The sequence below is a fragment of the Pezoporus occidentalis genome, unplaced genomic scaffold, assembly GCF_034315485.1.
Source record: "Pezoporus occidentalis ecotype Australia unplaced genomic scaffold, CSIRO_AGI_Poc_V1 ctg57, whole genome shotgun sequence".
Classification (NCBI taxonomy): Eukaryota; Metazoa; Chordata; class Aves; order Psittaciformes; family Psittacidae; genus Pezoporus; species Pezoporus occidentalis.
The window spans coordinates 5,091,275-5,106,272 of NW_026915910.1; the positions used below are offsets into that span (position 1 = coordinate 5,091,275).

At 41.0% G+C, this 14,998-nt stretch overlaps 1 protein-coding gene across 9 annotated transcripts in view; it reads right to left on the reverse strand.

Moving 5' to 3' along the window:
- Nucleotides 1-14,998, reverse strand: part of PKHD1 (PKHD1 ciliary IPT domain containing fibrocystin/polyductin) — a 250,411-nt gene that overhangs the window by 151,160 nt on the left and 84,253 nt on the right. For all 9 annotated transcript variants that reach the window (XR_009968457.1, XM_062638531.1, XM_062638533.1 and 6 more), the window contains exon 36: nucleotides 10,278-10,428. Coding sequence is in view for 8 of the 9 variants with exons in the window: in XM_062638531.1 (XP_062494515.1) it covers nucleotides 10,278-10,428 (151 nt within the window). In the remaining variant the exon portion in view is untranslated. The remainder of the gene's footprint in view (nucleotides 1-10,277; nucleotides 10,429-14,998) is intronic.

The following is a 14,998-nucleotide window of genomic DNA, read 5'->3' on the forward strand; positions in this document are numbered from 1 at the left end:
TAGCTGCCATGAGATCTTGTCAGGTGATCTTCAGTTAGTCATCACACTACCACATGTTTTACAGATTTAACTTTATCAAACAGATTTGTAATGTTCTTAGAAAATGAAGTTTTATATTTTTTCTTCCATAAAATTTCTGTCCTGTCATTCAGTACATTCCAATGGTTAGCAATTTATGGATTCAATCATCTGCAACATTTAACTCCATCTAGTTTTCTCTTCTGACCTGTGGTTGACATCAGACTAAGCATGCAGTATTTTTCCCTTTTACCTGCCTGGATCCTGACACCATATCAGAACTTCTACAGCCCTCTGTAATTTCCCATGTACTCTGAAATTAATATTTGTGGTCTAAAGAAAGCCTCTACCAGCAGTTTTAAGGCTCTTGAAGGAGACTGGACCTGTTAATGTAAGAATGTACATTCTTGAAAGATACTATTTAGCATCTCCATTATATTAACATTCTTTAGTAATAAATGGACTGAAAGTCCTTCTTCCTTTTATGATATAATTTACCATCCTTCTCACACTGAGAACAGAAATATTTATTAAATACATTTGCCTTATAGCAGCAGTGTTAATAACTTTATCACCGCAATCTAGAGATGGAACTGCAAATCACTGTGATTTATTTTATTCCTAACATATAAAAAGACATATTCCCCAAGGTCCTTATTGACTTCCTGTGCTCTGTTCCCACTGAAATATAATAATTTCTGTTTCTACTGCTCTTCCTCCAATTTTTAATGAGTATTCTAATCTCTACCATGCTGTACCACTGAACCAGGAAAGCTGGTAGCCAACTATCTTAACTTTTGCTTACAGAATCATAGTTCTGTCTCAAACAGCAACCCCAAAAGTTTTCCCAAGTCTCAGTCACATTTTGTCCATCCAGAATTTTCAAGCTGTCTACAAGACAGGTTAGCAACATTAAATTTCTCCTATAAACCTTTTTATCCCCTCCCCATGGGATGACTAGGATGGGGAATGTAAAATTCCTGAGTCCTTTTTGCAGCCATTCCAATGCCCCTTAAGGCAGCCATGGAAAGCAGCCTGTTTCCCATAAGCACATTGGATTTGCCTCCTTCTGCCCTGCCCCAGAGGGTCTGTAGTAAAGCAGTAGCACATGTTCATTCATCCTCCCTTCATGAGCGGTGATGGGACGCAATGGATCACATCTGGGAGCTGTGCTTTATTATCAGTACTGCAGACACCTGCCTCTCTGTAAAACTAGCAAGGAGTGAGAAGACATCTTTTCACTTCAGATATAGCCCCTCTTCCTGCAAAAGCAGAAGCAGCTTGACCAGCAAGAGTTAATGCATTTGGGATGGATGTTAATACCAGTTCTGCACTTTCTCTTGTGCACCTTTCTGCACAAGGTGACTTTGGTATGTCAGGAGTATCTCACCCTCATATAGCTCCTAAAGAAAGCTGTCTGTCTCCTCACATATGAGCAGTCCTCTATCTCCCTTTTGTTTCCTTTCTTCTTTTTAAACCCCCTGTTCCTCAGTAATAGGCTAACTGCATGTTAGTTGTCCTGAAAGATTTTTCCCTCTGTCAATCCAAATATTTTCCATATCTTTTATGGATTTCTGTGTGTCTGATAAGCTTGACTGCTCTGCACTGGGCACAAGTATGAGCACCATGTTTCAGTAGCAGCAGACATGCAGGTACTAGCTGTGCAAAACATGGCCTGAAAGTTTGACCCTTTCTGGGGGAAATCCTACATAGAAGCAAGGTTTTTCTGCCCCCACGGGGAAGATTTGTTTGTGAAGGGATAATAATAATCAAACTTGGGGCATGAGGGTGGCTGTTGCCTGGTTATTGGGTTTCTCTGATCCTAGGTGCAGTGGCAACCCAAACACACTTGGCAATGGTGCAAATACCACCAAGAAGGCATCCACTGTACATGACGTTTCCTTTATAAGCAGCATTCAGATCCAACATGCAATCCTAGGAAACCATTATATCAGCTACACTCATGGTCACACCATAATGCTATTGTCCCCTGGCTATTTGCAAAGCTTCTGAGCTCCTCCCAGAAGAAGGCAAAAAGACATTCAGTGTTCAGGATAAAATAAAGTGTAAAAAGAAGAGTTCAATTGCTGAAGATAAAAGAAAAGCAGCATCACAGAAAAGAAAGTTAAAAAAAAGAAAAGACATTAGTAAGGATTCATTTAACATTTACCAAGTCTAAATGTAAAACAAACTCTAACTAAACTTACAAATACTTATGTCAAAAAAATTGCATATTGTCCCTCTCACTCTCAGCTCTCCTTATCTCTGTGTTTTCAATTGGGTCAGAATAAATATACAGCTCCTGCTTTACAAGATTGTCTTCCCCTTTTTTTAAAAGAAAATAAAACTTATGCTTCCTTCTTTTATTGCACTTGACCTCTTCTCTGAAAGCAGAAAGCAAGAATATTGCTCAACTGAGCCTTTGGCTGTGACCCTCAAATTGTTTGTTATGGCTGCACAGGAAAGAAAAGTCCTACATATGACCTTGAGGGTGATTTTATAAAAATCAATCAACTACTGTTATGATGGCCTCCCCACCAAGCAAAATAAATACAATTAAACCATAATCACTTCTGTACAGTAATGTGCAAATTCAATGGGTCTCTTTAAGTGGAGTGAGGGAGAGCAGGGAGAAATATGTGGAGGCTATTTGATACTTTGTGAGAACATCAGAAGCATATTCTTCTCAATTAACCCAGCAATTAGCCTCCACCTCTCTGCCTAGAAAAGAAACCTTTAGTTATCTGTCTTTACTAAAAAAAAATGTAAAAGGAGGAGAGAAAAACGAGGCAACTCTTGTCTGTCCCACAGGAGAGAAACAGCCAGATCAAATAATGGGGAAAAAAAAGGGAATATTAAGGAAAACAAATTTGATAATAAGATGGGGGTTGTACTGCTGTGTGAATAACTACAGCACCATCGTGTCATTGGCAGAAGTGGTTTTGTGAAAAGATTTACCTTCAGAAATAGTGGAGAGCATGCACAAAAAGAAAGGATTTGGAAAGATGATGCATTAACTTCACTTTGTCAGGTGTCCTGGACTGGCTTATACAATGCCACAGCCAAGATATCCAGAACACTTACTATGGAAAGAGGCTTCTGAAAAAAATGAACAAATCATGATGGAGTAGAGGATTGTGAGGATTGCTCTGGGAAGTTTCCCCATTGCCTGCCATAAAGATAAGTGCTCCCAGACATGGCAGTTTATATTTCTTCTTAAAACCCTACTTCTTTAAAAAAATCTTTTAACATAGGTATTCTTATAACATATAAAAATCCATACTGTTATTTTTCATTTATGTTGTGATTTAGAGCGCTCTAAATATTTCCCAAACTCAGAGGGAAGCAAAGTCCCCATTACAGAGTGCATCTTCTACAGAGAGGGCTTTTTCATTATCTTCTTTTGAGACCACACTTTACCTTCTCTATCAATATAAGATTTGTTCTTTCCTGAAGAACAGCTCATCAGGGAGCTAGAACAAAAGTGAGTGTCACCAGATTTAATTATATTTTTTACATAAAACTGAATGAAGTGTTAAAGCAAGCGATCTACAAGAAAGGTGCTGGATAGTCTCAAGAGTTTTTGTTTATAATCAATAGTAGAAGGTGTTAGAAAAGTAACAGCAGAATTATTTTATATATTATTACTGTGTCGCACCCCTCAGCTAACAGAAAACTTCCTTTGGATGGAAGAGGATTTGCAGATTCAGAGGCCATCACCTCAGCTGGACCACTCTCTCCAGCCACTGTGCAGGGAAGATCTGCTTCTGGCTGTGCTGCGGGCACACCTCAGCCATGTATAACTTAATATTCCCACAGCCTTCAGCTTGCTCTTACCAGTTCCTCTTGCTTGCTGTTTCATATGAAAAAGCCACAGAATCCCCCATGAGACAGGCGCAGGCTCAGAAGTTATATTCCTGGCAAGCATCCCTGAATGGCAAACAGCAGGAGACAACTGCCAGAGCTCTGCTTAAACAGCTGATCACATACAGCAAGGCTGCAGTGTGCTGGCAGTACCCTTATTGCTCATTCCCAGGCTTCAAGGATATGCCTGACTGGCACCCCCAAGAAGGAAAAAAACAACCAAAATCAACCAAACCAAACAAAATAACTGTCAAAAAAAAAAAAGAAAGAAAAAATAAACCACAACACCAAAACAAAGATCTTCCTTTATATGGCAAAAAGAATACAGTCTATGAGTCTTAAATAAGTACAACTGATTACTTCATGGACCTGTCACCTGCATGCAGTTGACATGCTCACACAACATTCTCATGAGCCATAAAAGTTTATTGTAGGTTGGGGCACTGCTGAGCGAGATGCAAAGGATAGAAGTTTGTTATATTGGCTTCATCCCAAAGGCTGCCTGAACCAAGAGTCCAAAACTCATTTCTCCACCTCCCTATGTTCCTTCATGTTCATAATACACTCCTAGGCTAGCTGTGAATCCAAATGTCTGTGTACTACCAGGAAGACATCACTAACAAGTTAAAATGTTAAGCTTGTATTCCAGCATTTTGTTGGACAGAGGCCTTAATCTATCCGGGGGCGAGGAACCAGCAGCTGCTTGAGTACTCTCAGACAGAAATTGTCTCCCAAGCCCAACAAGCCTGTGTTTTCTGGCTTGCTGTGCTCGCAGCCATCTGTTCAGATGGCACATGCTCCTTTGTAACAGAAGATAGGCAAAGGCAATCCAGATTGGCTACCAAGAAGATGCTGCCATAGGTATATCACCTTCAAAGAAGTCCTACTTCTTCAATGGTTAGGTAGCCTCCAAGTTACTTAGCAACAAACCATCAGAGGAAGAGGGGATGCTTCAAAACTTAAACCTGTGCGCATTCGTGCTACACAATATTCTTCCTCTGTAGCTCTGTACTCATGTTACAGATGTAGCTTGTGGGGAGATTCCAACTGGACACAAGAAGAAAATTTTTCACGATGAAAATAATCAGTCACTGGAATAATCTCCCCAGGGAAGTGGTGAAATCCCCAGCATTGGACACTGTTAAGATTTGTCTAGAGAGGGTGCTGGGACATCTAGTCTAGGTCATGCTTCGCCAAGAAAGGTTGAACAAGATGCCCCTTAAGTCCCTTCCAGCCCAATATTCTATGAGTCTATGGTTTTAAATTCTTAGGAAGACCTGGATCTCAGCTCCCAGCCTACACAGGTCACAAATGTATTTCTGTACCACTGAAAGTGAGAGAAGACAGATTTATCAATGGTACAAATCTGCTCCTGTAATGAGGGCCTGATTAGTGCCCAGGACAGGTAGAGACAGGCTCAGCAGATCTTTCTATCCCACTGTTAGAGGCGGCATCTGCTTCCCTTGAAAGGGACACATCCCCTACTTCCATACCAGCAAATGGAGGAAGGGGATGGTGTTGCCTCAAGGTTTCAGCCCAGCCTCTGTGGGAGCTGAATGTGGTTCTTTGGCTGGGATTAGCTTCCACTGATCTGCTCAGCCTGTAATATCCCAGAGGAGCTTCAGGAGCTACTGAAGTTGGAAAACTAATTTCTTTGGCAAGCAAGAGCTTAATGAGGCATACGTGCAAGCTATAAACCCATCCAAAACATCATGGGAAAGAGAAACCTGAAGCCCGTAACCAAACATGAACCATGGTTTACAGCTGGTAAAAAAAGCATTAAAACCCTTTCTGTAGGGTTGCTCAGCTCTATGAGTGTTACTCTACTGAATAACACTGAATCCCTACAAAAAAAAATACACTAAGAAATTTAAGAACTGATGCCTTTCCTTTTTTTCCATAAAACCAGCCAAGACTTTGAGTATCTGAGACTGTAATTGTTGCAGACTTGGTACACCTCACTGTAAGAACATAGGAAAATACCACACAGACAGGGAGAAATAGGGCTGATTTTTCTTCCTTTTAAATCTCAATTAAAAAATACATTGGATGAAATTTCCCATTAGCTGGTACTATTTGTACATCTCATGTTCTTTCTTTAATTAAAAAACATGCTTATTGCAATACTGCTGGAATCGTTTTTACGGTATTTTAATTGTAATGTCTCTGCCTGATTAAAAAAAGAAAATATGAACCAGAAACTGCCTGCAAAAAGTATCACAATGCACATCCCAAATGGGTTGAGCAAAGTGGCACAAAAAAACATGTCAGCACAAGCAGTTTCCAACTGTGCCTTCTGACAAGGGATTTTAAAAGAGGTTTAAAGACTAGTTGATGCTGTAGACAGGAAAACAGAAGGAAAAGCTTTTTCCTTCCTTCAGGAATTTCAGACCCAGTCTTTATCAGCAGCAACTGAAGCACTAGTTATTTAAAAACTGCTTATGCAGGTGTATTAGTTAATATTTGATGCTTTTTGCTAATAGCATCAAAGCCAAGGAAAAAGTAAGGTAAAATCAATAACTGAATTTCTCTCCTCCTTGGATCCACTCACAGGACCCATTTTAACCACAGTCTTGTCTGAGCAAGTATTACAAGAAATTCAAAACAGTGATGCTCAAGTATTGTTTTTGTGAAGTATTTTAAAATTGGGTAATAATCGACAAAATTATGAGTATCTTTGGGACTGATCAGCTCTATATTTTTTCTTGTGACCTAAAGGTTTTGGAAAAAAAAAAATAAAAGCTCAGAATATCTGAGATATTTTGGAAACTGCACAATTTTTAGAGGCAGGAATCACAAATGAGGTGAGTCAGACCTTTCTGAAAACCTCAGCCTGGAGTCCAGCTGTGGAAGAGGGAACAGAAATGCTGCAATGATACAAACAGTAGGGGACAGGAAGAGCTGTGGCAAGTGACACTGAGGCTTTTCTAAAAGAAGGACAGAAGAAATCTTCTCCCTTTTGCCAAGGATGGCCATCTCAATATTGCCATTGCAAAAGCAACTGGTCAGTTGGGGATCATAGAATAGTTAGAGTTGGAAAGGACCTTAAGATCATTCAGTTCTAGCCCCCCAGCCATGGGTAGGAACACCTCACACTAAACCATGTCACCCAAGGCTCTGTCCAACCTGGCCTTGAACAATGCCAGGGATGGAGCATTCACAACCTCCTTGGGCAACCCATTCCAGTGCCTCACCACCCTTACAGTAAAGAACATCTTCCTTATATCCAATCTAAACTTCCCCTGTTTAAGTTTTAACCCATTACCCCTTGCCCTGTCACTACAGTCCCTAATGAAGAGTCCCTCCCCATCACCCCTATAGCCCCCCTTCAGATACTGGGAGGCTGCTATGAGGTCTCCATGCAGCCTTCTCTTCTCCAGGCTGAACAGCCCCAAATTTCTCAGCCTATCTTCATACAGGAGGTGCTCCAGTCCCCTGATCATCCTTGTGGCTCTCCTCTGGAGTACTAGCAGAGTCACCCCAGAATTCATCCCCAAAGTCCTCCTTAAACATCAGACAGTTCTTTTGGTCTCCAGACATCCCTAGAGCACTAGAAATTCAGACAAAGGCAATAGCACATGTCTGAGATATCAACCCACCAAACACAAAGGAGTTACTTCGGTGTAAGCTCTGTGCAAACGAAATTTCCATCTGTCCTCGGTTATCATAAATATTTCCATACTTGTGATGTTGGGATTACAAAAATAACTGCAGTCTGCTGAGTATATGGTTATCTACAATCTGTCTATCTTGTATCTCTTCCCCAATCAGTATTGTCTGAGCAGTTTCACAGGCTGGCTATTAAACTTTCCACTGCTGATAACCATGTGTTCATGCTCTGCTTGTTGAGAAGGAGGTAGAAACTGCTGAGCCCTCATGGCAGTGAGCAAGACCCAGCTACCTAATCCTATTTCTCTATTGCTTTGGCCTCCAGATCTTCTGCCCAGGCAGTCTTGTCACTGCCAGAAACATTACATGTATTTGGTTATACAACCAAAGCAGGGTCACTTTAAGGCTGCACATGAAGTTGGCATCCTTGTTATAATAGTCTTTAAACAATTTCTACAATGTCGAAATCATCATAAAGAGACAACACAAGGGAAGTACTCAGAATCCTTATGGTGTCCTAAAAAGGGAGAATTTCAGGAAATGGGCCTGTAAGCATGTGTTGGGTTTGCTGAATACAATACCAGAAAATGAGCAGTACAGCATCTTCACAACAGAGTGGACTCAGTACCATTACAGCAGTTTTTCATATGTAAAGTCTCTTATATTTTCAGCTGTGCACACAGAGAGCCTGACACTGAGTCATGAAAGCCAAAGGGAACAGAACTACAATTTAATCCCATTCTCCAACTCCAACTAAGAAAAAAATCTCCAGCTAGAATAGGAATAGCATATGTCAATCAAAGCACATATCTACACCTGCCTACAGGTTAGGGGCTTGTCATGCCTGTCTTGCAGAGAGGGAAAGTTGTCAATTATTTGACATGCTTACAGACTCAGTAGTTGCTGCTCCAAGGCAATCACCTAACTGCGATTCCTCTTAAAACAGGTATCTATAACACCTAAGATGAACAAGTCTTTGGTAGTGTATGTTTCTCTCTCAATACAGGAGCCTAAACAACTCCCCTGAGCTGGACAACTTAAAGAAAGATAAGTTTAGGAAAGATAAAATCTCAGTCATATCAGAATAAATCTCAGCATGTCCTGAGTCCAAATCTAACCATGGACAAACAGCTAGCAAACCCCATGTGAGTGGGGGTGCATGTAACAAGGAAACTTCAGCACAGGTGAAGCTCATAAACGATTACCACGTAGGTTTCTGCTTTTAAAATGTTTGGTCCCTATGTTTGGCATAGAGCAATGCAGAAAATAATAGCATCAAGACATTTTACTGCTGCTTTCCTAAGTGAATCTGCATTATAAACCAAGCTTCTTGGAAAATATGATAAAGGAGAGAAATTATTTGAATGTCAGATGAGCCAAAGCCATAAAGATACTGCTCCAGACTTCATTAAATTCAATCAGGCCTCTGTTTGCTTCATGAGTGCTGACTCATAGATCAAATGTGCCCTTGAGTAGGCCCAAAGTTCAAAGGGTTTCTGCTGCAAATATTTTGCCCCAAGTCTTCATGAAGTCAGAGATTAGCCCCAAAATCCTCAGCCAGATTTGCAGCGAAAAGACTCAGAAATCTGGGGCTCTGACCTACCTCCTCTACTGAAGAATCTTGCATTGCACAGATTTACGATTTTCACTGTGGAAGACAGGGAAAAAGACTGTAATAAAACTTTTCACCTTTTTTTTTTAATCTCAGATTCTTACTTTTTTTTTTTTTTTTTTTCCAAACAGGAATGATCCCTGGTGTAGGAATTCTTGAAAATCTCTGACCGTAGACAGACAAGTTCAATCTTTTTAGGAAATGTTCTCACAATTCAGATAAACTTGCAAAGTTTTTTTTCTATATAGAATGATCATTCAAAGTTAGATGAAAATGTGATTCTCAAATATTTTTCATCATCATCTCAATGAAAAACTAGCACCTTAACATCCTTGTAATGTAAAATGATTTTCACCAGCAAAGAAGATCCAGTTCCTTAAATATACAAAAACCTCTTCTTTCTATTTTTTTGAACATCATTTCAACAGAGGCTTACACATGGGCTTAACTTTGAGCAAGTAATTTCGCTAGAACAACTCATTCACTTGATACTAATCATGTGCACAACAGTTTTCACAATCAGGGCCTAACTTTCAGACACAAGGAATATTTCTGGCACCAAATTACAAGCAATTTAAATTCTTACTTCGACATCCAACTGAGATATACCCCCAATACTTATGCTGAATCTACTCCAGCGTATGTGAATCCTGCAAACCTAGTGTTTCGTCCTATAACTGTGCGCAGTTATTTACTCTTCACCAGGCATGCTCTAGGATCTTGGATTCTTTATTACATTCAGTAGCTGTGGCCTGTAATTCTGTAACATCATTAATTTTATAAATGGTTTTACAACACGCTTGCCTCAAAGATGCCAAACAAACCCGAGCTGATTATTGTTATCAGAGCTGCCATTATCACTGAACGCCACTCAGGAGAGCAGTGCTGTCGGTAGCTGAAGGAAAGGGAAAAAAAAAAAAAGAAAAAAGAAAAGCCTTCCTACTTGTATTGTCATTATGCCTCAGACAACATAAATGATGCCTTCCTCATACATAATAATTAAATGCTTCCCCTGTCCCCCATCCCCGTCCTGTTGAATCTACAGAGATCAGACTCAGCCTGCCTGACCAGGTGTCTCCTTTGATGCCAAAGCTGCGAAATGGCAGGGGAGATCACAGACATTAAAAACTCCAGCCCTGTAGGAACAAGAGCACTGAACCCCCTTTCTGCAGACCTTTGAGATGCAGCAGGTTGAGGTTGTTGGTCGCGGTCCCCAGCAGCAGGGTCCAGCCTTCTTCTATCGTGACGTTATCGCCATCTCGCGGCTGGTGTCCGGCAGGCCAGCTGGAGTCCTTGTCCCACTGGCCACAAAACTGCAGGGCAAGCTGGAAAAGAGAAGACCCAGAGAAGTTCAAAGCTCACCACTTCCCACCTTTCAGAAAGCCAGCTTGCAGAGAGCACGGCGGAGGAGATGCCAATGCCACTACTGAATACGGGTTACTTTCCCAGTGCGACCCCATGTAGAGCAAAGGGATGGAGGGACATTGGGGTCAGAGCTGGTTTTGGCCTTTGGAAATGCCTGCCACAATTTGGGGGTTGCCCATCATCTTGTTTTGATCTGGGTAACAAGGCACTTGCTGCAGGTCTGGCTGCAGAAAGCCTGCAGGTTTCCTGGTGTGTGTCTCTCTCTGCCTCCCGAAAAGCAGAACTGCATGTTAATCCCTGGAAATGTCATAAAAATAGACTGAAGAGTTTAGAATTAAAACATGCTGCTAGATGGGCGATATTTTTCTTTACAGGCTTTTTCAAAGGCTCTCTTGTCACTTCTGCATACCTCTTTTCAAATACCTTTTTAGCTTTCTCAACTTTATGATTATCATTGTATTATTATTATTATTATTATTATTATTATTAATTTCTCCTTTGATGGTTTGGACATCAGTTCCAAATAAAGCCTTGATTAACTTGAAAACAGCAAATAGACTGACTCATGACGTCCAAGGACAAAATGACACCTGCCTGCTTTGAGTCAAGGTTCCCCTTCACCTCTAGACTTCAAGCATGCTCTTTGCAGTGAAAGGTTTGACTGGTTTCTTGAGGAATACGTTCACATTTCTGTGGACATGTTTGCACAACTGTGAACACAGGTATTCATAATGGGTTCTTTTGGACTCACACATGAGCTATCAAGAACAACCTCAAGTGATCTGAGGACAGCAGGGGGAAACAAGGCATAGCAATATTTGTGGTCATCACTAGGGTGTGTTAATATATATAATTAAAAATATAGTTTTTAATCAGAGCACATCATGTGCATTACAGCTTTTGCTCTGGACCTGTAGTTTAGCTGAATCAATACTGGTGATCATAGAATCATAGAATCGTTAGGGTTGGAAAGGACCTTAAGATCATCTAGTTCCAACCCCCTTGCCGTGGGCAGGGACACCTTATGCGAAATCATATCACCCAAGGCCTCATCCAACCTGGTCTTGAACACTGCCAGGGATGAAGCATTCACAACCTCCCTGGGCAACCCATTCCAGTGCCTCACCACCCTCACAGGAAAGAATTTCCTTCTTATATCCAATCTAAACTTCCCCTGTTTAAGTTTTAACCCATTACCCCTTGTCCTGTCACTGCAGTCCCTAATGAAGAGTCCCTCTCCAGTATCCCTACAGGCCCCCTTCAGATACTGGAAGGCTGCTATGAGGTCTCCATGCAGCCTTCTCTTCTCCAGGCTGAACAGCCCCAACTTTCTCAGCCTATCTTTATACAGGAGGTGCTCCAGTCCCCTGATCATCCTCGTGGCCCTTCTCTGGACTTGTTCCAACAGTTCCATGTCCTTTTTATGTTGAGGACACCAGAACTGCACACAATACTCCAGGTGAGGTCTCACAAGAGCAGAGTAGAGGGGCAGGATCACCTCCTTCGACCTGCTGGTCACGCTCCTTTTGATGCAGCCCAGGATACGGTTGGCTTTCTGGGTTGCAAGCGCACACTGCTGGCTCATGTTCATGTGATGTTATGATAGTTATTCTTTCAACTGCACTATTGTCAATTTTAGCTTTATGTGCCTGATGTTTTATACAACATTTCCCATAGCACCCAGAAACTATTACATGGTGACTACTATCCTAATTATTTACACCAAGGAATGGCTGTTGGCTCCAAAGCTGAATGATACAACTGGCTTATGTCCATTCTGTTTGTAAGGTATGGATTTTGGTTAAGATTTTCTATCCTCTGCCTCTATGGTATCACTAAAAAGGGAATTACTCTGTTCAGTTTAGACTGAAGCCTGGGAATGTATTAACACACATGAGGTGAAAACATCTGGGGAGCTATATCTCAGGCATCAGAAGGAGTGAACCCCATAATTGTTAGATGTAATAAACCTTCGTATTTGTACACAACAGTTACAGAGAACACAATTTCTCCATGGTCACTAAATGAAATAGGACAAGTTTCATCTTCATTACTTGTGAACATATATTTATGTATTTCAGAGATGTAGGACAAAATTCCATCTGAAAAGATAGATATCTTTATCCACTGTCTTTTCAGAGAGGCTGTGAATTACTTTTCACTGATATGCTTTGAAGCAAACTATATACAATATACAAGGTTATACAATAGATCCACTTGAAAAAGCAGTTAATTAAACTTGGTTTTATCTCAGAACAGGAGACATAGGAGGATGTAGCTCATGGCAAGGCGAACATTTCCCAGAAACAATGCATATCAAGTCAACTGTAGCAGAAAATTACAAATTCCATAAATTCTTGTCTGGCACAAACTCAACCAATGTCGCCAGCCAAATGCTGCATGATGCAGTTAGGAAATGGTGGGATTTGTCAGAACATTTTACCGAGAAGCTTTGTTAAATGGTTTAAAGTCACTCTGACATCTCTAACCCTCTGAAGTCACTTAGAAACCTCCAGTTAACTGTAACAGGAAAGCAAGAGCATAAGGAATATGCCAGATTGCTCTTACTAGCAGCAAAAACTTAGTAAGCTGTTGACAGAAGTCTTGCAAGACTTACAAAGAATAAGCTATTTTTTGTTTAAGATGGTTTTCCTTTCTAACTACAAAACACCCTAATTATTTAAGGTTTTCTCTATGTAACATTAATGTTTAAGCTATTCTTGTTCAGTTTCTGCTGTCACCTCTTAAAAGACTCTTTTTCTACCAGAAAAAAAAAATATGACTGCTACTGCTGAACCCAGGACAACCCTTTAGCATAAAAGCCAGTTGCTCATATGTGCTAGTGTAATAAGGCACAAGAAACTGTCAAAATTGTCTTTGAAACTAAGAACCAGTCACCACCTGCAGAATGTGACTCGGAAAAGATACAGATATGCTGAAACTAAGCACTCTGTTATCTAGGTGATATGTTTGTCCACATAACAGAACAAGTAAGAAGCAGTCCCTACACCATCAACCTAAACAAAGACAGATTTTATTGCTCAAAATAAAGTTTACTACCCAGGAGCGGAAAGTGGGTTGTCCAAGTTGATAAAAATCTCTATTGCTCCATCCAGTTTGTACCTGAATGTTTCCAGTGAGAAGATGCCTGGCTTAGTCTGCTGCCAGGTGTACCACTTGCACGTGCATCATTCAAGTGATTTCTGACTTGTAATTTTTTTCCCTTTTCCCTTTTTTTTTCCTAATAAAAATAAACAAGCAAACAGCAATTAATAATACAGGGCCAAGTGCTGTTTAGAATCACTTGTACCACCCTTGCATTATCTAAAGAATCTGCCTGAAGAGAGAGAGAGGAAAGGGGGTTTGATCAAGGAAAGTACTTAATTGTACAGAGGGAAATGTTAGAGGGAAAGCAGCTTTGTAGGAATTGAGGGAAGTCATTGAACTGTTGTAAGGAAATGAGGTAGCAGATTTTATTTGGTGACCCTTCTCTTTTAGTCCTAGACCATTTCTTAACATGAAAGAGCACCTTCTTATGATCTCTGAAAGAAGAAATTGTGGTCTAGTGCAAGGTTAGTGAAATGGCCAACCACCCTGCATCACAAGTGTGGTTTGCCTGGGCCTTGTGAATTCCATGCAATTACCCTCTCCCTGTTTTCTGGGAGAAAAGCATAGTGCACTCTCCAACGGTATGTCTAAATTTCTTTTGCTGAATGGTGGTGGCTGTGTCCAGGTTTTATTATACAGCCCATGGTAAATTAACATGGACTAATATAAACAAACCCGTCACACATCCTTCATCAAGCTGGGTGGGTGACAGACTCACAGCTCTAGAAATCCACATGCTCATCTGGCCCTCCTAGTTTCTCTTCATGTGATCTTCAGGAACCTCCTCAAGTTGTTGTGCCTGTATTGTCTAGCTGCCCTATGATCAATATGGGACATGTAGCCCACACTGACCCTACAGACACCAGATACCATCATCTCTGCATGATAAGGGCAGCATGAGGAACTTTGCTGCCTTGCAGAATGAACATGCTTTTACAACCACTCTGATGGACAAACTCACTTGAGACCCAAGAAAAAAACAGTGAGACAGCCAACTTATCTCACAAGAGGCCACATGGTCATTTCCTGAACATCATCATGCAGAGGCTGCAGCTCCTTTCCCTCTGCCTGGAGTCCACCTCACTGTGTTTTCATAGAAGAAAACTCTATCCTTTTCCATTGTTTTCCTCTGCTTGGCACCCAGCATTTGACCTACAGTGTTTAAATTAAACACTTCTCAGTATGACTGAAGAACAGCAGCAGCTGCAAGCACCAGGGTCATGGCTGAGTGCCCATCCCATGCGTACTTGTTGAATGAACCAGGAGGAACCCGCAGACCAAGGAAAGCTGCACATCAGTGGCTGGCAGTGGGCACTTTCCTCCTGTGCCTTTTTCAGCTTCAGCACAGAACACAACAAATGGCAGGGAGGTTGAAAGTCAGGATGAGAGCAAGAGGAGTTGGCATAAAACAAGCCCTGAATG